This window comes from Phaethon aethereus (assembly GCF_964289735.1).
Source record: "Phaethon aethereus genome assembly, chromosome: 11".
Taxonomy (NCBI): domain Eukaryota; kingdom Metazoa; phylum Chordata; class Aves; order Phaethontiformes; family Phaethontidae; genus Phaethon; species Phaethon aethereus.
The window spans coordinates 15,885,945-15,909,209 of NC_138587.1; the positions used below are offsets into that span (position 1 = coordinate 15,885,945).

At 36.4% G+C, this 23,265-nt stretch overlaps 1 protein-coding gene across 1 annotated transcript in view; it reads right to left on the reverse strand.

Moving 5' to 3' along the window:
• CACNA2D3 (calcium voltage-gated channel auxiliary subunit alpha2delta 3) overlaps positions 1-23,265 on the reverse strand; it is a gene marked incomplete at its 5' end in the record, with an annotated part of 467,841 nt that overhangs the window by 161,005 nt on the left and 283,571 nt on the right. Inside the window, 2 exons of the mRNA XM_082004801.1 lie at positions 2,727-2,860; positions 10,127-10,205. Of these exons, the coding sequence (XP_081860927.1) occupies positions 2,727-2,860; positions 10,127-10,205 (213 nt within the window). The remainder of the gene's footprint in view (positions 1-2,726; positions 2,861-10,126; positions 10,206-23,265) is intronic.

Consider the following 23,265-nt stretch of genomic DNA (forward strand, 5'->3'; position numbering starts at 1 on the left):
ACGTTTTGTATCCTAAGACTATTCCTGCCCAGCTTCTTTCTGTTTGGATCCTAGTATGTTCCAGTCTAACACTGCCTGCTCAAACAGCACAGCTGGCCAACTAGCTCTGATATTTGGTGAGAAGGGAATGGGGAAGTATACTGCATGATGTTAGGGCACAGTGACACTGATTACAACCACGTATATAGCCCTGAGAATCTAGCCATGGCTGTTTTGACACAGCTGGATGATAAGAACTTTTAAGCTGTCTGGTAATACACTCCTATTTCTAACCTGGCAAGGTCCAAGCAGCAGCCATGGAGGAGCTGGGACACAAACTGTCTGTGAAAATCAACAAGTTATGGGACAGAGAAGATTATTTAGATGACATTTCCAATGCCAAGACACTAGAGATGGCCAGGGAATCTTCTCAAAATAGCACTCTGGCAGCTTTAGCTGAGGCAGAAGCACATGTGGTTTGTTAGAAGGTTCCCTTCATTGCTATTTCCAGAGTTTTGTATATGACTACCCTAATTTAGCCTGTTCCTTTGTCTTTGAGTTTTTTTGAGGGGAGGAGGGTGGAAGAGAAAGGTAGTTCACAACTAAGCAGATCACTGTATTCTATTTTTAAATCTTTTCTTATAGCATCCAACCTATTAGAGTCGCGAGTGGAGTTTTCAGACACTTAAAAATATGTGTGTGCATGTAAGTATGTATATGAGTGCATGTATATACAGATAGATAGATAGATAAGTGTGCGTGTATAAGGACATTAATTAGCTCTAGTCAAGAGAGTGAGAAAAGAAGACAAGAACTTGGAAGTATTTAATTTTGATTGCAGTAGAACAGATTTTGTTTGGATTTAAACAGTTCCTTTATTCAAGAATGTAATAGCTCCATTGTTTTTTATTTTTCTGCTTTCTCAAGATTCCTTCTCTACGCTCCCTCTAGTGTTCTTAAATTCACTTGCATTACTCACCCCTGCTGTATTCACTTAGTATTTCACACAACATTAAGTTGTTAATTTTCTTTAGCCTTTCCATAACCTACAGGAGAATCACTGAAAGTTACACTAACTTTTCTGAGTATTTTTCTCCCTGCAATGATCGAAAAAATACAGATTAACAGATGAAAGAGTAAAGTGTAAAATTAATTCTGCAACAGCATTTTGTACTTTATTAGTAGGTAAAGGGGACGACTTGGTCTTGAGAAAGGAGAAAGATTTTGTTTGCAACACTTTTAATGCAAAATTCATAGGCAAAGGACAAGGAGGAGAGTTGCACTAAAACACCAGTTACGTCTTGCTACTCTCTCTAGCAAATCCCTTCAACATACACACACACTGATTACTTCACGCAAATAAAACCAAGAAGAGAATAAGAACTAAATTTTCCTAGGCATCTCCCCATTTCATGGAATGCCCTGAAGGGACAGCGATAACAGGTAGTTTCTGTTCATCTCATCCTTATGTTTCAATAAAAGAAAGAGAACAAAGGAGAGACTGGATTAGTATGTTGTTTTAAAAAAGGAAATAGAGATAAGCACATTCCCTCCAAAACAGTATTTCCAGGCAACTTTTTGTTTCTCCTTCATAACTGCAGTTTTAGTATTTATTTTACATTACCCATGGTCACAACTGAAGAATAGAAAAGACCTAAGCAAATGTGAAAATGAATCAAAGCTCTATTCCCAGGGTGGATTTTTTTCACTAGAATATTTTTGTATTGATTTAAAACTAAAACTTCTAGAATCATTACAGACTCAAAACAAAAAAAAACCAAAAAAATCCCACAAATATCAAAGTGAAGCTGATGAGATTCTCCCACCTTGCTCCACCTTCATGAAAGTAAAAACTTAAAACAAAAAGAAAGAAACAGCTTTGCCACTAGTCATCTGTGATCTTCTATTCATTGTATTGAGTACTTGGCATCACTTGTACTAAATGACAGATATTTGCTACAAACTCTTGTTCTATAGTTTATATACAAAGCAAAATATTTCAATTGGCTCAAAAGAAACATAATAAGAAAATAGATAAAAAGCCATTTCAGACCAACCCATGAAAATGAGCAACCTGTATCTGCAAATCTGATGATTTACCACAAATGATACAGAAGTATCATGAGTGCTCAGTCACTGCATAACAAAGTTCTGCTTCAACTCTAACATTTCAAATTAAATTTGGATATTTATGACAACTTTTTTAGCATATCACCCATTCAATCCACTTTAAAAGGCAGAATCTTCTTATTATTCTTCCCCAAGACATCACAGTTGTCCCCTAGATGTTGACCCACCTTTATATACTAAAAATATTGATTCTTGTCAGTCTATGCTTTTATACTGACATATTAATTGACATGTTTTAAAACATACAGGAAAAAAATGGTTACTCAATCTAATCAATTTCTGTTCAATGCCCATTTTTGATTAATAAAAGACATGTACATTTCGAGGTCATAAATTTTAAAATTATGCTGTTACTCATGTCTGTTTCATTATTTTCTATGTAATTTAAAATGTAGAAATGTGAATAAAGTTCAGTAAGTCTTTTTCAGCTAAAGTTCAGTAATCTTGAATTATTTACTTTTAACATAACGATATCAAGTACTGATTCTTACACTGAATTGGCACATTCTAGAAACAGAAATCAGATGCACAACTACGGTTTCTACCACAACAGTTTGCTCCCAATTCCTCATTATATACAGTAAGCCTATATTAAATGCTTTACCATGCAGACTTACAGTGCTGTCAATATATGCTTCAGTCCATACTACGTCATGCTCTTGATCAATAACCTTTGGTCGGCTAAGAACATGGAGATATTCCATGACATTCTCTTGAACATCAGCTAAGGTAGAGATCTGAGTAAAAAACCCTGTGAAAACACACAATTCCAAGTTATAAACCAGACAGAACAGATGAAGGAAGATTGCAACAAGGAATATGATGTGGTTTATATCTGTCATGTTTTCTGCTTGTTTATTCCCAAAGGAGAAATGCAAAAAGGAATGTTTCATAAGAAGCAGCCTCAAACAGTAATAATTGGTGAAAGCAGGAGTCTGTGAAACCTGCGTCTAATCTTGAAGCACTGGGTTCTGAATATTGCTATGAGCCACTGCACTGCCTGTCCTAAACTCTCTATTTCCAGAAAAATTCTGTTGTTTGATGGTAGTTTGGGGTTTTTAAAAAAATGCTACATACTTTAAAAGTTATAACTGGTATTAACTTTGTCCAACATCATCTCATCCAGTTTGTCCAATTTCAAGAAACATTACACATTAGAACTACAGTCACAAAACAGTAGTTGCATATGTTGTAAAATGCTCATCCTTATATAATATTACTATTATCTGATGTTTAGTCACATGTTATTGACAAATGGCAGGTCACAGAAAATGTAGATTACAACTACAATTGCTTGGCTTAGTTCTCACAGCTTTGTTAATCCTTTAAAACATCTCCTACAACCTGACAGCACTGAGAACGGCAGAGGCCACCGCTGTTTGAACTGTCACCACTTCCTTTTCAGTGCCTAGATGTTGAGCATCTTTGTACATCACAAACTTGGCATATGGAGCCCACATCATGCAAGGGTGACAAAGGACTAACAAATTTCAAGGCCTTATTTAAATGCATCACTGCCCCTCTATACACTTTTCTTTAAGGAGAAAAAAACAATATGGAATTTTCATGAAAGAAGCCTTGCTACAATTTTAGTCTTTTGACAAGATCACATCTTCTGAAGAGCTGGAGTATTAAACTTCAGGAGAGAACATGGGAGCTGTGAAGAACATTTGAGCTGTGTTCATTGCAGACAGGGCCAATTTTGGCAAGATTGCAAGGGTGCTCTGTGGTCTGAATGTTAGAATGTTCTGATTCAATACACCTGCCAATGATTCATGCAGTACAAAATTGATGTTTCTACATACCTTTCATCTATGTATGAATTCAAACACGGTGTAAGAACAGACTTTATAGCAGAAATCTATAAAATGAAACGAGTCGTAGTAGCTTAATGCGTGTTTTCAACTTAATATGAAAAAGCAGAGGTGGTGGGGTAGTTTTTTGCAAAAATTAATTTCATTATACTATGATGTCAAATATCCCTAGTATAGTATTCATACTGTTCAAATATTCAATAATCTGCTTAAGGAATTTGATTTGATATTTTATTTTTTTCTATGAAGTCCAGTATTGTGTAAGGACGTTAACTGACTACGTCATATACTATCAAGGTTGCTTTGCTTCAAAACCAGGGCTATTTTTTCATCTAAGGTTCTGAAAGCTTTTTCAGCCATAGAATAAAATGATTGACACAAATTTGATTAGGAAACATGTACTTGAGAAAGCAGAATTCTATGTATATGGTGAAAAAAAAAGAAAATTATAGTGTACTTCAATGAATTATTGGCTTTGAACACTTACTGGAAAAAACAATGTGTACATTACTCTTTCTGAAATGCTGCCGGCTCCAATTTTGGGACTGTTGAGTCTCCAAAGTCAAAGTACGGGTTTCTCCCTCGTGCATAATGAAGGAGATTTCACTATCTGGTCCTTTTAATTTGTTGTAAATGTGAATACATAGTCAAAATATGATTATTTGCCAATATGAGCTATTCACATAAATTATATATACGCATGCATGCATGCAGGTATTCACAATGTGGTTTATAATGCTTTTAATCAAGGATTCAAAATACTTCAGAACTGTGTGGATCACTCATTTTGCAGGTGATGACCTACATTTTCCTAAAGCAGTTCAGAGTGCCTGAATATTGATATGTCTTATTTCAGAAAGCTTAAAAGAGAACCATTATTTAGAGGCCATATTCAGCACTGTTCACACGTTTCAAGTTACTCAAAAGCACAGGCCACTCAGAAATTCAGAAAAATTAAACAGAAGCACAAATAGACTAATCAGCCTTTTGCCTTTCTTCCTCCATCTTAGACTAGTGTACGATGGCTATAAGTAAGGACTAAGACACTAAAAGGAAAGAACACACAAACCCTGCACGTTTTTCTGTAGGAGTTTTAAAGCAGGGGACCTCCATGGACGTTCATCTCTCCTTTTGTGCTTTTACCGAACAGATACTTCCAGTTGTCCCCATAGACAAGTTTTCACAGTTGTCCTTAAAAAGCAGACTTTGTCACTGTTTTGTTTCAGTGTTTTCTGTGGAACCTTACATCACTACTCCAATACTATCTGTTGTGTTGAGCTCATGTACTTTTCAGTGCATGTTATGCCAGTATTTGCACTTCTTTTACAACACTGTGCAAAATTACAATTAAGAGCAGAGATATGCTTGCACTGAGAATTGTACAGTGAACAACAGGACAACACCTGCACTTCAACAATATATATATATATGAACATATTAAATAATGCCTGAAAAGTCAGACTAGATTAACTACTTGAAAAAAATTTTGTATTGTATCTAAGGTGATGGAGAGGTCTTTTTTAATGAAGCAGTATCTTATTACCCATACAGGTTGAAATCACAATTAGTTAACACTTTTTAATGTCATACTTCATTAAAATCAAAACCTTAAAGACTCATTTAAGAAGCTCCTGGATGTCTACGCCTGGAAAATTCTTTAATCACAGCCTACAAAATACCTTTGAGATAAAGGTGCAAAATGAACATGCATTCTGATTGCCTCCTGTAATGTTTTTATGTCAGTTTTTCAAGTTACTCAAACAAAAAGGAAAAACAAAAAAAAAAGAAACAGAAAACAGAACCCAATCTGAAACACTTCCATGTTGTGCCATACAGGTTTATACATGTTACAAGACACTGCTAATGCTGGGGTGTTTGGGTGTGGTTTTTTGATTGTTTTTTTCTTTTTTTCTCTTTTCTTTTCTTCTTTTCCTTCATTTAGAAAAGATCCATCTGGACCAGGTACAGCCGACATGAGCAGAGACACCTACCTGAGCATTTATTTGTAACTGTTCTTCATACGGATGTGTATTACATTAGGTATTTCTCTTTGTAGTATTTCTGAAAATGCATGCTGTCATTTCGCAACTTACACAGAACTCTCCAGGCAGCATGCTACAAAATATTTATTTCTTGTTGTAGTATTTGCAAACCATATCTCTAAACTGCACAATACAGAAAACAGTTTTTAGCCTAATTTCCTAAAACTAAAAGAGATAGTGAGCAAGTCCGAATCAATTTCATGTAAACTTAGCAGAGAAATAAAGGTCTCAAAGACAACTGAAAATTTGTGACTACCCCAAGATTAAAAGAAGTGACATTGAGCATCCGATCTGGAAGCAGCCAGATGGTAAATCAGCACATGTACACTGGCATGCACATAGGTGCAGGCTGGCTATGGAGTGTTCCTGGCCCAGTGAGCATGACAGCTAAAGAAATCAAGGTTAACAAGTGGGTGAAAAAGGGATTAGTGTGAAAAAATCCTATTTTTTTCATGATATCTGTGTTTCACAAATTTATTCATATATCAGGCTGCAACAGATGAAAAGTTGAAAGAAAGAGTGTTAGGGAATTCATTCCTTTTCATCAGGTTGCTTCAAATAAGTGAGTTTAGTGAAATGTAAAAACTGCTGCTAAAGATATGTAAACGACAAGACTTAGATGCAGATGGTGTCATAAGACACAACCATATGGATTCTCTCCAGGTTTTTTTTATAATGTGATCTCAAGGGTGAGTTTCATTTGTAATTTCTGGGAAGAGCTCCTTTCCTGCATTGAAGATTTTGTCTGTTTTTATATAAATATGGTTTTTGCTTTTGTAGCTCACATTAGAAAAATCTACAATGATTTTACAGTTTCCATAACTTATGTAATATGAACAATTACCTATCTTCTGTGAATTTATGGTTCATCTATTTACTTTGTTTCTACAATTTCCTTAAGTTTTAGCTGCCTTTACAACAAAGTGAAAGTAATTGCAAAAGCTACATGAATTCTGTTTCCCATATTTCTGATGCTGTTAGATAAATGTTCTAACATTTATTTTTAGATCTTCTTCTAAGGGGAAAACTGTACCAAAAGTTCCTACGTTACAGCTAGGGACAGCATCATCTAACATTCTCTTAGTTCATTTGCACTGTGTATCTAGACTTTTTGATGATTCGTGTGTTTGTAGCTACATATAACAAATGTGAAACCTCACAAGATTTAGCTTCCTGCACTGCTAAATTTATCTCCCTTATTGAGAGATCACACGTACCCCATGGATTCAAAAACCTTACTCTTCCTATACCAAGGTTTACTCATCAGATAAAGACATGCTCTGAAGTTCTGGAGTACAGCTGCTGAGGCCATGTAAGCAATAGCAGCAAACTCACACTTAAATTTTTGCATTCTAGCACCTGCTTCTCAGCTCCCTGGTGTGTGAATTATGCCATCTTAGAGGGCCTGTTTTTTTTTCCCTCCCCAGCAGGACAAAATTCATGAAGGAAATGGGTAAGATTTGGTAATGACAAGCATGAGATATGTATAATAATGTGGTTAAAGACAGATCTGCAAGTGGGCTGTCTTGCCCTATTACGCCGCCCTTGCAATGTTTTTGGACGGCTTGTTTTTGTCTAAAACATACAGCATTAGCCAGATAACTTTTCAAAATCCCTCCAATGGATTTTTACACAGAATGCTGTGCTTCTTGTTTTCTGGACACTGTGCAAAATACATGCAATATTCTTGCAACTAATAAAGCATCAGAATTAAAAAATCCTCTTTGGGTAGGGACTAAGGAGGGAATTCATTGTTTCACTGCAGCTGTAAGACTCCCATGGAGAATACCCCCCTGCTCCCCTACCTAAGAGGCCTCTCAAGCAGGTGAACAGTGTCTGTGACTGGCTGCCTGCCACCCCCCCAAGGAGCCCACAGTGCACGAGCTGCCGGGGTCATGCTAATAATGGGAATGGATGTGACTGGGGCTTCCTGTATGCAGCTCTCCCCTGCTAGTACAATAGTCTCTGAACTGCTGCAGCTGGGGCACAAGTTGCCTCTGGGCTGATCCGTCCTCTGCTGGCAGTTAGAGAGCCGCTATCAGACCTCCAATATGCAAAGCTTTTTTCTCTACGTTGCTTTCTCAGCCTCTGCTCCTTTGTACTGATGAATCCTCTCCTTTGTCCACCTTACAATTTGCTAACCACAGTGATGATCCGTAATAAAACGTAAAAAAAAAAAAAAAGGGTAATTAAAACAGAGGCTGTCAAATTACTAATGCAATAGAGAATTTTGCTGGAAAAAAAATGCATAATAGTGTCTGTTTAAGTAATGCATTAACTCCCATCTGTATTTTTACATCGTTCTCCTGGAAGTGACTGCTGAGGGAAAGCTACTGCATTCTTACTTTAAAATCTGGCACATGCACACTAAGCACTAGGAAACTTTTACCTTTGTTCACTTGAGGATCTTAGTAGACCTTGATTCTTTTTCTTTATGTGCACTCGCTTATGATACAGAAGAGGAAATCACTGCAAATTTCACAAACCACTCTAGAGGGACTTTGCGGTTCTTGAATGTTTTAATGTATTTAAAATGGTTTGGTGTTTTGCTTCATTAAGCCAACTCCCTCTAGATATGCCCTACTTATACATAAAAATGTATCACAAAAACATCTTTGGGGTTTTTCAAGGTTTCACCATCAGAATCCAGAAGCTAAAGAAGTTTTGCAAGGTGGTATGAATTTCCCCTGTGATCCATTTTGAAGAAAAGGACTGCTGCCCACAGTCTGGTCAGCTGGAAACCCTGCAAAAAGCATTCATCTATGTTGTGCTTCCAAGAGGAAAATCACTTCAAGGAAAATTGATTTTAGGGTCATTGACCCTCAGGGACAACAACGTACTTTGGCCCACCCATGCAAGTAGTAAACTGCAGTCCAGCCATTCAGGGAACCTTTAGACCAGCTTTACTATACTCCTCAACTGTGCTGTAATCCTTCATTTCACTAAAAGAAGATCTAAATTCCATACTGACATAATGAGTTATGCTGTTTCTAATTGTGATTTTCAAACCTATTAAAAAAGTATTTAATTACTGATTAGAGGTAGAAGATTTTTCCATTGTAAGCTATCAGAGAGCAGGTATTGTAACCACTAAACTGAGAGAAAAAAAAAAAGTTCTAGAAGAAACAGTCATTAAACTGTTTAGTTGATTTATACGAGGAAGATTCTGACTCAAAGCAACATGGCTCTGAAAAGAACAAAGTAGTCCTGAAGAATGACAAAGGTGACCAGTTTTCCCCCTCTGGGAATAAAGGAGACATGGACCAGATGATCTGCTAAGGCAGCCTCTATTGCCTGGTCCTAATTTCTGAGTTGCTGTACTTAGATCTTTATGAATCTGTAGAGCTGGGCTAAAAAGCTAAAAGATTTTGATTAAATTGTCTTCAAAAAGATGCTTCAAAGGATTCCTATACTATTATTTGAACTAAATTATGGTGTAATATTAGCTGATTAAGACAAGACTTCAAACTGAGTAATTTCCATCAGCTGGACATAACAGTAGTTAAAGAAATAATGACTAAATGGATAGCACCTGATGCAATTCATCATAATGTAATGTGGCACAAAGGGAAAAAAGAATTTTTTTTTTTCTAAGAGGAAAGGAAAACCTGAAGATTAATTAGGGGTTTTGGCTTTTTTCTGAATCATTCTTACTTATATTAGTCAATCCTTTTACTGTAGCATCTCAGCATCTTACATGTTTTAATGTTCCTTCCTTAAAGGATATAAAACTGTTTTTTCAATTACACTGTCAGTTCCTCAAGGGACAGGATGTCTGGTGTTTTACATACCGTGCCTAACTCAACAGGACTTGTACCCTATGTTCTTAGGAACCAAACTAACTCTGAGTAATAACAGCTATAATACAACAAATGTTTCAAAATTAAATTTTGTTCTCTGAATTTTGTTTTAAATTTTATTCTCTGAACAAAAAATTTAAGATCACATAGTTTAAAAGCTTCATACATATTTTAAGGAAAAAATAAATTTCAAATTGGTTTTTTGCTTTTTAAATTGTATGCTGCAAGATAAATAGGTCTTTTCCTTTCCTGGAAGAAGGCAACACATCCTCTCTGATTAGCTGTCAGTGACACCATATCTGTAGAAGGGTCAGTAATAGGGTTTTGAAAACAATACTTTCACAGTTAAAGGTTAACTAACCTTTGTTAGCGCAGGCCATCCACTTCAGGTTATCAGCAAAAGCAGCTTCTCTTCCAATCAGATAGGTAAAAATACGAACCTGAAAGTACAATGCAAAGAATCAAGTCAATTAATACTGCATGTAAAACTTATACAGTGCAACTTCAGATACACATAAGTAATTCATATGGATAGACCCTTTTAAAGAAAGTATTACTGGTTAAACAGCACAGTGGGTTAAAAGAAAACAACATCTGTCCCAGTAATGTCTTCATGACAAAATGTGGCTTTTGTTCTGTGTAACAAAATGGCTGATCTCTTTGGATGTTTCCAATATCTGACATTTGACTAAAGTTGGGGTTAAATGATTAAAGTGTGAAAATAAACTAAACCCATGGGGCTACAAGGCAAAACTGCATGTTTCAGACAAATCCGTTCTGCACTTACGAATTCAGAAAATTACTATGGTGTGGAGGAAGAGGCACTTAATTAGCAAATATTTCTGTAGCTAAAGGATCTGAAACACCAGGCAAGCAAATTTCCCTCCTTCTTCAAGGTTTGTATGACACAGTAAGTTTGTCAACTTAGAGACAGGTACCCACAGGTGGCACTTGTGCCATCACGTGATAAACAGCAGAATCATGTGCAGGGTTGCCACATTTCCCAGACATAAATATCTGTGCAAAAAGCTGTGCAGCTGGTCTATGCGTGTGCACACAGACATACGCACAGAGACCTTCATCCAGAAATCCTAGAAAATTGCCGCTTTCCTTAAAATTCTGCCCAGAAAAAATTTCTTGGCAAAAAATGCATATTTGGGAAATGTTGAATGCAGAGCAGGCCTTGATAGACGCTAAGTGATAACACTTGTTTTTCTGGACTCCACAGTTAAATGTTGTAACACTTACATCCAAAACTGCAGTTTTGAGCAGCTTCAGACACCTGCCATTTAGAAAGTGAACAAAAGTTCCCAGTGAAATATTTCTCTTTATTATACCATTTTCTCAGTTCTTTCTCATCAAATAGTTCAAGGTTGCATTATTTTACAAGCCTTGAAAAACAGCTGCAAATTTGTCCTCACAGTAGACTGATGACAGCATTTTTTACCTCACACCTCCTGCACTCAACCTTACTTCATACATAGGAAATTACAGCAAAGACAAATGAGTGGGTCTGAGCTAGATAAATAGGGAATGGGAGAGGAACATGTTGTCCAGAGCTTCCCTCTACCTCACTAATACAAGTTTGCGTGGCACTCGCAGCCCCTCTGTTCAGGTTGGGTCTGTAACCTCCGTGTGCATGGAGCAAAGAAATCATCGTCCTGGGTCCCAGCGTATTCCATCTATAAATCCCACACAGTTCCATACCTTCTTCATCTACCATCTGATACAGCTGGGTAAGATGGAGCATAGTGAGCCTCACTCGATCCAACTAAGCTTCCAGCAAGAGAACTGGGAATAGCACCTGACAGCTACAGCTAAAGCCCATATTCTACCCACTGCAGCCCCTGCCATGCTAAGGCTTATACCTCTCATTCCCTGTGCCTAAACTTCCATGACCATTTTCGCATTCCCTAATGATTTGTCCAGGCAAAAGAGGCCAAGTGCATACTGGGGCATATTAGCAAGACAAAAGACAAATAAAAGGCAATCATTTCCCTCTATTCCATTGTAAGACCCTATCTGCAGTACTGAGCTCAGTTTTGGATTCCTCCATACAAGAATGGGGGAATATACTGGAAAATACTGGAAAAGACAGACTCTTCTTGAAGGTGTGACTAAGAGGACAACACAGCAAGAGACAAAAGTCAGAAGAAGGTCCAAAACAATTCTGATTTGATATAAGGGGAAAAACATTTTTATCATGAGGGTAATAAAATATGAGAAAACATTGCCCAGAGATGCTGCAGAACCTGCATCCTGGGAGATAGTTCAAAATCTGACCAGACAAGTTCCTGAGCAGCCTGGTCTAACTTCACCTGCTCTGAGCAGGGGGTTGGACAAGATGATCTTCAGAGGTCCCTTGCAACCTAAATGATTCTGTGAAATTAACAATATTTTTACACAAGAGAGTAGAAATATGACTGATTTTCTAATTAAATAACTTGTTCTACATTTTGTGAGTTTTGAAGATAAATAGACTAGGTTAGGACTGGAAATTGACAATTTGTAGCAGCAAACATGGTGCTATCATTATGTATGGAAAGAAAGAAAACTATGAACTGCATATTGTAACACTAAAAATTGCAACTAAACCCACATCAGAACCTTTTATCTTTTTATCAGTATATTAAATAGAATCATTGTTGTCCAAACTTTTTTACAGAAACTCTGTTATCATCACTAAAAATCTGTACACAACGAAATATGCTCCAGAACATTTTATTCATCAGCTTATTAGGTCTCACATTCACAAAATAGACATGCTTAAATTATACAGAAAGCTACTTACACAGTAAGAAATGTCATGATGTGAGAAATCTATGCAGACCTCTAATTTAATTCATTTGCAATTAAAAAAATAACCAAGAATTAAATTTCTTACAGTTTTTTCAATTAGGACTTTAAAAGTCATTTGTAGGCTATACCAACCTTATATTAAGTTCCCATAGTTTGTTTTGTTTTCCCAGAAGAAGTTTTAAAATGTCTTTGAAAGCTTCCCTTTTTACTGTTAGTTGTGATACTATATTCCCTCACTGCCCTTTTGTCCGTTTTCTTAATGGACAGATCCTGTTTCTAGGCATATATGGTGTTTTGCATTATTATCATGCCTAGAGACCAGATTTCAATCACAAAGCTTTCCCCAGTCTTTCAAACATAAAATGTATATAGAACTCAATCATTATTTATATTGCTTAAAAAGTATACACACTGATCGTATAGTGTTAATTAGTTTGAATCAAACAGTATGCATAATCCTACTCTAAGACTCTAAAGAACGCAGCATTAAACAAAAGAATGGTACTTTTATGCTTTCTTGATAGCTACCAAAAATATTAAATAAAATCTTTATTCTCCAAACACACATGGAAGGGTACAGTGAGATTTATACCCTCAAAATACAGCATAAATCTCTGTCACAATTTATCTTCCTGAAAATGATGCTTGAATATAGCTGAATGCATCTGAGAGATTTATATTTGATCGTCTGCTTTAATCTATAAAGAATCAAACTACACCATGTTCCTAATAAAAGTAGACCAGACTTATCTAAAAGAATATGCAGTAAGCATGATAATAGGTGTAGACAGCAAACTAACTGTGTTAAATCTACAAAAAATAAAGTTTCAACAAACCGGTATCATAGATGATCATGAGGAGTGGGCTGTCTCTGTGATACTGTTGCAAGGATTTTAATGACTCTTTTCTGAGTACATTTTATACATAGTTTACTTGGTATACACAGTTTTGCTAGAAGATAGTTTAAGCATCATAAAAAATACTGCTAATTGTTTGGCATTACTTGAAAAAAATAAAAATAAAAGCATAAAGTAGAGAGCTAGCACTGAAGACGAGTGATCAGAGTTTATTAAGTGCTGCCTGCCTTCCCTATTGCAACAAATTGTGTATTTTGTATTTTTCTCCATCCCCTTTTCATTGTGTATGTTATATAAATGATGTTTACCAGTGTCAACGTGAAGTATATCATTTTTAATAAAATGAAATATAAGGTAATCTATAATTTAAAAATACCATTTCTCTACTGCTCATTACTTCATAGAATGACTTATTATTCACAATAGCTTCCTAAGAAAATATCCATGTAAGGTCACAGGAAGGTATTTTAGTTAAAAATAATGCCACTGATACATTAAAGTCTTTCTTTCACATTGACCTTAAAGATACATTAATAGGTATGATGAAGATTGTTTAATATTCCATTCAGAATAGTGAGAAAAATGGTCAAAACCAGTTCTGACGGTAAACAATTCTGATTATAGCTCTACTTCTAAAAATTTCATTTGATCAGTTCATTGAACCCCCCAGTGTAAACTTAATTCACTGTGAGCTTTCAATGGGAAACACTCACGCGTGCCTAACCATTCACTGTAGAAGTAATTATACCAAAAAAATGCTTGCCGTATTATTTTCTGCTTTCAGAAATCACAGCAATGACTTAGGTAATAAATGATTAGAATTGAAATGTACCTGAATGAGTCTACATTCTAAATCCCATTTTTCAAAACAAACTTGGATCTATATAGCTTTTATACTAGTTTTACTCTTCTAGGTAGGTATTTTATGTAACGTGCTGATATCACCTATGGTATAATACCAATAAACAGGGACAAAGTTACTGTGGTCATATACCTGTTTTCTGCATCTCCATAAAAATAAAACTAATAAAAATAAAAAAAACTTCTGAAGGTGGACAAGACCTATGCAGTGATGGGCTATATATGCTGCAAAACAGGACACACTGCGTCATAGGTACCACTGAAACTGTCATTGTAAGTTGACTAGACATCAGGTACCGGATTTAATACCCATCTATATTCTCAGACACCATGTAAAATAAATGTTGTTAGGTAGAAAAATATTAATAGTGACCACCAAATTTCCTTTTTTGTATATCTGAAGTAACTGAATGGAAAGTGTGTCAGAGCAGTACTGCTCTGCAAAATGATTGCATGAAACATCTATTTTATTCAATCTAAATATAGCACTAATACTGTATAGTCTGCTGATAAATACATGTAATATTGAGGCATACGATTGAAATCTCTGTAATTTATAATAGATGACGAAGTGTAAAGTGTGTCTCGTTCTGCGGTTTCTATTGGACCTTAAAGAAATCAACACAATAGAAACTATGAGCTTTAATAAGTATATCCACTATATATACACAATGATACACCTATATCAGTATCTTATGGTACAATACTTAGTGTTATGACACTAAAAATTCTTTTGAATCCATATGAAGAGAACATTTTAATCAAGCCAGACTGAATAAATCCAAAGTTGTTATGGGCCAGTCCCAGGAGAACCAGTAACAACATTTACATAGTCTACACATGCTCTGTCTAACTGAGTATAAGCCAAATGAGAAAAACACCTTTCAATATCCAAGTGCTGTGACTGAATCAAGAGACCATTTTCATCTGAGAAGGAATCTGCATCAGAGGGTGTAAGTACCTCTCTGGCAAAAAACATAGGACAGAAAGAGAACGCTTCAGTTCTGGATAATTCTGAAAACCTTGTAAGACTTGAGAGAGATACCGAAGTCAAAATATTTTCAATGTCTGACCTGTAAAATATGATATCAGCTATATTAAAGGCTTAACAGGAACTGTTAGCTGTGGAGAAAGGAAATATTGTCAGGCAGAAGCACTAGTTTTGAACTGTAACATCCTATCTACAAAACTGAGAATTGTAGATGTTGTCAGATTCACTGAATGCAAAGCAAAGCTTGCTCCAAGAGCGAAAACTTTAATCCTTGAAACTAGCTATTCCTGCACAGTATGGAGCTCCTACAGATGTGCCATAGACTATTATTTAAGTAATTGTTGACAAAAAATGGGGTGAGAGCTCCACAGCAACAATATAGAAACTGGAAGGACAGTGGAACTAGAATCTTTAATAGAGTTTGTGACTTTCTCACTTCATATTTTTCTACATTTTTCTAAAGCAGGTGTTGAATAGCAAAGAATACCATTTGAGATTGATGTATTTTAATTATCTTTAAAACAGCAGCTGTAGAAACCTCCCATATATTACCTTGTTATTATGTCTCATTCCTGACCTAGAAGGTTTAATAGATCACCTCTGTGAAAAAGCACTGCATTCAATCACTATTCATACTAGAAAATTGCTGCATAAGCTCAAATAATTCTGAACTGTAGAATCATATCCATATTAAGCAACAGACTGATTTCAACAGTGCGTTTTATGAAGGTCAGCTTCTACACGCAAGACTGTGGACTCATCCAAACCACTAGTCCATAGTGAGCTAGTGAGGAGCAGCACAACATGTCAACAGTTCTCACAAGTTGTATGGGTAACTACTCATAGGTACACAGCAGAATTAAATAATATTAAGGCATTGAACCACCAAGCTCAGTAGTTCAGACAAAACTGAACACAAATCTTACATTGAGTAAAATACTTAAATCAACAGTAGATATTTAACTGCATATATTATCATTATTTTAAGATGTTTTCTCTCTGGTTTTCCAGTCTCTTTGTTTTACACCCTTGTTGCCTCACCTAGGCACAGAACATGGCTTGGATTACACAGGTGGGTGGCTCTCTATTCTTTGTTGTACCCCCTCAAATTTTGAAAAATAAGAGAGTAGTGTTAATATGTTTCTTACTTTTACAGCTAGAGAATATTCTGAAGTTTGAGCCTTTAAACTCTGGACACACTGCTTAGATAAAATCTCAGAGATGCATACACTCAACCATTAGTGAGGAAACCTAAGAATGATGATTTAAATGACAGCTATTTCAGTGCTAACCACTTCATCTGAAATATCCACTTAACAGTTTCATCCATTATGCATGGGCTAATCTGCAGTCCCTGAACTGTCCTCACCTCTGAAACTTCATTTAACTAGCACCATAGCAAAGAGAATAGGGGCCGCCTTCTATCTGTGTTAAGCAAGACAAGTCAATCTGCAAGATTCTACACACTGGAACTGTGAAGTCCTATCTTCATGCCAAACAGCTGGTAAAATAGTATTTCCAGAAACTTAAAATACAGTGTGGGAGGGGAAATGGGACTTCTGCTTGCAGCTGACAGTGCAGATCTCTGTTTGCAGCTGCAAACTATTTCATGGACACCTTCAGCAAAACAATCTTTCCTTTCTGGCTCAGCAAGAAATAAAAATAGTCCTGTGGCAAGAGCTATGGAATTTAAGTTATAAGTGGGATATAGGGATGAAATTCAAGTTCCCATAGTTACATGTTATGGTGGTCCAGGAGCACCCCAGCTAGTCTCAGCACACATAGGCAAATGGACTGACTGGGAACAATGGATCAACGTGAGACTAAGTGATTGCGTGAACTCCCTAAGTAGCCTCAGCACAAAGAATTGGCTTAATTGTTACAGGAACTCTCAAGGTGGGAATCTGGGACAGTCCTGGAGGTTTTCCCATGCAATTCATACTATGGCTAGACCACCTGATAGGCACTCTTTGTATACTTCAAAGTGTAATTAGCTACTTGGTTGAAGAATCTGGCCATCCCAGAGACTTCTTCAGACAATTCCTGCTGTAGAATGGACAAAACTGTATAGAGAAAAGACACTCACATAGTATCATAGTAGAAAGTCTGAGTAACAGTCACATAGGAAAGTCCTTTGAACATATTTAAGATAGTTAGGAAATGTTTTGTACATAATTTAAGATAATAAATAGCAATGAATCCTGTGCTGGAGTAGTGATATACAAGCACAGGCCATCTGGAAATAATGATTCAGCAGAACAACAATTCAGAGCATCTCTCTCGATAGAGCTGAAGACACCGTTGCAAGGACCCTTATCATGTGGCATGTGGCCATCCTTTTCAAGGTGCTTGATTCCCCACTTGAGTATTACCCTAATCAAAGACCTCCCCAAATGGTTTAACATTTTGGTCTTTGCACCAGTCTCAGTGGTGCACTGATCAAAGAACTTTGATTTCATCTGATCAACAGCTAAGAAAATGGCAGGAGCAGATGAGACCAGAGCTGGTCTAGATTTGATTTACATGCTGTAATTCAAGATTCATAAAAACAATTTTCTAATTGCCTGAATTTTGTGAACCTAATAATGAAAAAGGCTGCCATTTATTTAGGTCTTTTGCACTGGTTAATAGACTCTTCAAAAAGAAAAATCACTAGTCTCTCTTAACATATTTTAACCTGTACTGCATACTGTTACCTGAAAAGTGAAGATGGGCATCCAGGAAGAAGACAACTCATTTTTGTATTGACATTTCTTTTACTACTCTGCCTAAAAATATTCAGTGATATCTGAAAGGCGCTAAACATTTACACAAGTTAGTATATTAAAAAAATAATAATTGAAATGTTTATATTTGATAAGAAGCAGAGCAGAATGATAAATAATTTTCATTAAAAGCTGGTGCCACTCTAAATACAGTCCCAGAGCTACATTCCCAAAGTCTGTTGCTGACAGAAAGCGAAGTTCTGGTTCACTCTTTTTGACTATGACTAAGAGAGCACATGGAAGAATACAGGGAAACTTAACAGAGTTTAAGGCAAAAAGAAAAATGTTCGTTTTGAAATTGTCATGTGCAGATGAGATCCAGACAGATCCATTTTTCTATTCAGAAAATTAGGGATTAGGGAGGTTCATCATTCTTTGAAAGTCTACCAAGAGGTAAAAAAACAAAATAGAAAGAAAAAAAAAAAAAAGGCAAAATTTAACTTTACAAGCTGTAAATTTTGGTGGCAGAATTGACAATTACATCACATTCTAATTTGCCAGGGTTAACGTCTGAGTCTATGCTTTTGCTATTTCGGTTTCATGTTGTAAATTACTTGTCTCCTCAAACCAGCTTCTCTTCCTGTTGATTATGAATTTTTTATGTTTCATTTCTTCTTATCCTTTGTTATAGTGGAAATATTCTTAAAATTAGTTACCTAGGATAAACTTATGAACAATTCACCCTTTAAGCCTCAATAACTGGCTTCTCTTCCTTTGGGTCCTGCTGCTTTATAATTTTCTGATGTCTTCTTTAGGTTCAAACTCCAAAAGTAAGTAACCTAAACTTAACTCCAAATTTAGAAAAAGCTTGGGGTTTTATTTATGCTTCTAATGCTTCCGTCCCAACATTACACTGTGCCTGTTGCCACTGCAAGATTGGTCTTCAATATCACTCCTCCTTATATAATCTCATCCTCCTATTCTCCTATTCCTCTCTCTCCAGCATCCTTTGGTACAGCTCTACCTCAGAAGACACCAATGGGAAAAGGGGAAACCAATGCTACAGTTGGCCCCTGTATTAAAGAGATGGCATTACTCCACCACACTTTCCTGTGAGGAACAGTCTGGATGCAGTCATAAAGGTTTTTGAGGGTCATGCTGGATCCATTCCTCAAGATCAGTAAGATTCACATCCAAGAAATCTGAACAGGCCACAGGTCTTTGCACAACTAACCTTTCCAAATCTGAAAAGGGAAAAATGTTGAGTTTGTAAAATATATCAATTTCTGAGACACGTTATAGCTTTTAATCTACACACACACACAAAGCAATCCAAAAATAGTACATGAATTCCAATTGTACTCCAGTGTATCTGGTTGCTGCAAAGGGCGTAACATACACGGCAATGAACAGGCATGGGAAAAGAGCAGCAGAAATACAAGATTGCTCTAGAAACTTCTCCTTATCTCTGAATGTCTTCAGAGCTTTTAAATTTTAGTTCTCTTTGTATTATGACGTGGTGAAAAACAGAGACAAGGCTCTATCTGTATTGGTAAGTTAGTAGGAAATTCCATTAAGACAATGCTTTAAATGAGCGCACAAGATTCTACTGATGAGGTCTACAAAGCCTTGTGATACAAGGCAAGATAGCACTACTGCAATATGTTCTACCTTATTAGAGACCTTTATCCTATAAGGTGCTGAAAGATTCAACTTACGCTGCACTCAGTGCAAGGAAGCCATGAAATTGAATCCATTACCTCACAAAATTGAATCCTTGAATATTAAGTTACTCAGTAAAAGTTCTCCATTGTTAATTTTTCTCCTGTAGTACTTACAAATACCTCTTTTGAAGAAGTTTGCGTTTATACATTTCCTCATGTTCTCTCATTCCTGCAATTGCACACCGTACCCAGACAATTTTATGACAGTGTTTTCTATTATACTGGTATACAAAACACTCTGCGTTGTACCCTAAATACTGACGGAACAGTTAATGGAAACTAAGCCCGAATAATTAATAGGTCTATTTAACTGGAAAAGAAGATGTTGTAAGCAAAAACAATCACAAAGAAAAACACTTAATCTGTCTGGGGATCATTAAGCAGCTGAGCCCCGTTTTCCCAAACATCCGCATCCCCAACAGCTCTTTGTATAGACCTATCTCAGAAAATACGTGCAGGAAAAAAGGAAATTGATGCTGCAGTTAATCCCTTGTGGTCAGGGGACAGCATTACTATGTCACACTCGCCTGCGAGGAGCATTTCTAGATCCACTCTCTGAGCTCTAGGGCTGCTGAGAGTCAATTTTAGAAAATTCAAACAAGCTACATGTTTTACATGAGACATTGAGCGAGGATATTTCTTCTAGAACTGAAAATGCATTGACATCTTTCGTTGATTTACAGAAAATTATAATGGAACTCAAGACTTACGAAGAATAATTTTCCACCGTTAAAATTCACCCAATACATTAGGAATCTTGTTAGCAGAGGAAGATGAGATTATGCTTTTTACACTGCAAGGATACAGCAGGTGATAAGAAAGTGTGCAACACATTAGCACGAGGCTTACTGCTTCCCTAAAGGAGTTTGATGGTTGACACGATTCTGAAAGGAACAAGACATCTCAGGCCTTTTACGTGGGGCACAAGTTCTAGCTGCTTTATCCTGAATTGGTTACAGACACCTGAGCAAGATCAGTTCCCTTGCAGGCAGGTGAGCATCAAATGGCACAGCAAGAGCTTATCACTAAAGAATTATATGTAAAGATTTGGCAGAGCAAATAGTTTGTATTAAATAACCATTTAAGATTTGGCATTTAACAGCAAAACCAAAAAAAAGCACAATAGTTCTAAGCAGCATCTAATACTTTCTAGCTTATCTTTCCTGCTCAGTGTGCAGCATGTATTAATGATGTTAAATAAGCAAACAATAACATACAATGTGTAATATAACAGTATATATCTTGATTGTATTAAACTCCTCTTCGCAGTTTAACAGTTAATTCAGCAAAAAAAGTTTTGACAGATTTTGAGAATATTAAACTTTTGGGCTGAGACCACGCCTAGAAAATGACACCCCAGAGACTCCTTTTCAAAAAGTTATGATTACTTGGGGTGGGGGGGGAAACACACCAAAAAAAACCCTCAAACAAACCAACCCCAAAACAATCAAAAAAACCCCATCACCTTACCTCCCCCCCGCCCCGAGATTACCAAAACCAACTTGTTACCTTCGCTGTAACTTTTACTTTCAGCACAAGATAAAACATTTCTCCCACCTTTACAAATGACTTTGAGACAAATGGGTTGTGTTATAAATATTTCAGATGTGCCAATAAAATCTCTATACAGCAACTCCAAATATTATGTATATACTACATATGTTTGCTGAAGAACTATTTTTTAAGAAGCATTTTACTAGGTTTTAGAAAATTTTATTTATTCTACTTTTTATACCCTTCCACTGGTAAAGCCAGCCATGGTACAATGAGTTCAACTATATGGGGTGTAGAGGGAGAGGAAAAATTTAACTCACACTTTTATAATTTTTAAAAATTACCTGACATCGGTTTTCCATCATGACAATGTTGTTATTTCAAATTAAAATATGATACTATTTATTGGACCTAGGAACAAGTTCTGTGCTCTCATCTGAAAAACTAAAGAAATTACGATATGCAGGATTCCAGATCAGTCATTACAAAATATTAACAGCTAAGACTAGATGAACTACTGAAGAACTACTAGATGAACTACTATTCAACTATACTTACTATTGCCATTCTTCAAAATGCTGGTGTATTTGCTGAAATGTAGAACAGGTATTTTCTTCCTTAAATGCAAAATAGCAGCCTAAACAAATTAATTTGTCTGAATGGAGAGGAGGGGAAAGGATTAGAGCAGAAACCATAACGTAATGAACTTTCTTGGATCCAGCTGAAGCTTCTGTGGAAAAAGCAGGCTCACACAATTTCTGCTACTACACTACTTTGCCTTCTTGTACATCAACTAATATATTTTGCAAGACTCCATGAGAAAAGATCAAAATCAGACTAAACTCTAAGTAACCAAATGCTGCGAATGTCTCCACTCCTGTTATTACATAGTTCCAGGATGTAACATAGAACAATGGTAACTCATTTGCAACATACTTCACTGTGCATGGTGCAGACACAGATTAGAGGATGACATAACGGATAAAGCACTGGCCTTTCACCCTTGGGATTTTGTCCAGCCTGCAGTCCTATCAGATAATGGATTTGGCAACCTCCCCTAGTCTCTTTTGGACACTAATCCCCACTATAGAATCCCTATAATTCATCATATAATTTAATACACCTGGCAACCTTACCACGAGTTCATTCTTTTGTTACGTAATGGCACAAAGTGAAGTCAAGGGTGGTTAATGTTCTGACAACCAGCTATTATCTCCCATAACAGCTGATTTTGAGGGGATTATTGCAGTCATAAACCATTTTATAAAAATTGGCAACCAGGAAAGCAGTGTAACGAAATAAGGTGATATTTAGAAGTTTTATCACTGATTTTCTACCGATCTGTAATGGAGTTTCTAGCATCCAAAAAATGCTGGAGAGGAAGTTTGAGATTAAAGGTACAGATCATAAGCCAAGAATCTGAGGCCTGAGCAATCTTGTAGCTGGAAAAGTTTGACTATTTTGAGGTTGCAGATGCCTTTTTTCCTCATCCCCCCCCACCCCCATCAAATAGACTATGTGTCTTCTTTACTTTGTCTGAATTAGTAGTTCACCTCTTCCCTTTATCAGCATTCTTCCCTTTTCACTTCACAGTATTTCACCACTGCTATTACTCCAGTTTTAGACCCACAGCCTTGTTCACAAATGAACAAGGGACTTCGTTGCTATCAGGACCAATTGCTGAGGATATAAGTGAGCCTTCAGGCAAGACAATGAGGAGCTGTACTCAGTTTATGGAATAAGGTATCAGCTCACAAACTGTGGGAAAGGTTGGGAAGAAGATGAGCAGTTGAGACTCTAGTCTAAACTGCAACAGCCTTAACATACAAGCAAACACAATAGCACTACAGTACTCATAGTCAAACAAATTAGCATGCACAATTCTCACTGAAAATAAGAATCAGTTCTACAGATTTGTTAAAAGGCTTTAAAAACTTCACCAGCTAAAATCTAACAGAATGTAAGTGTTGTCTGGGCACTAAATTCTCTTACCAAAGGCAAAATTATTTGGTAGACATCAAACCGTAGAAGGATAATTGAAAAAGATATCAGGTGCAAGGTCCTTCTGG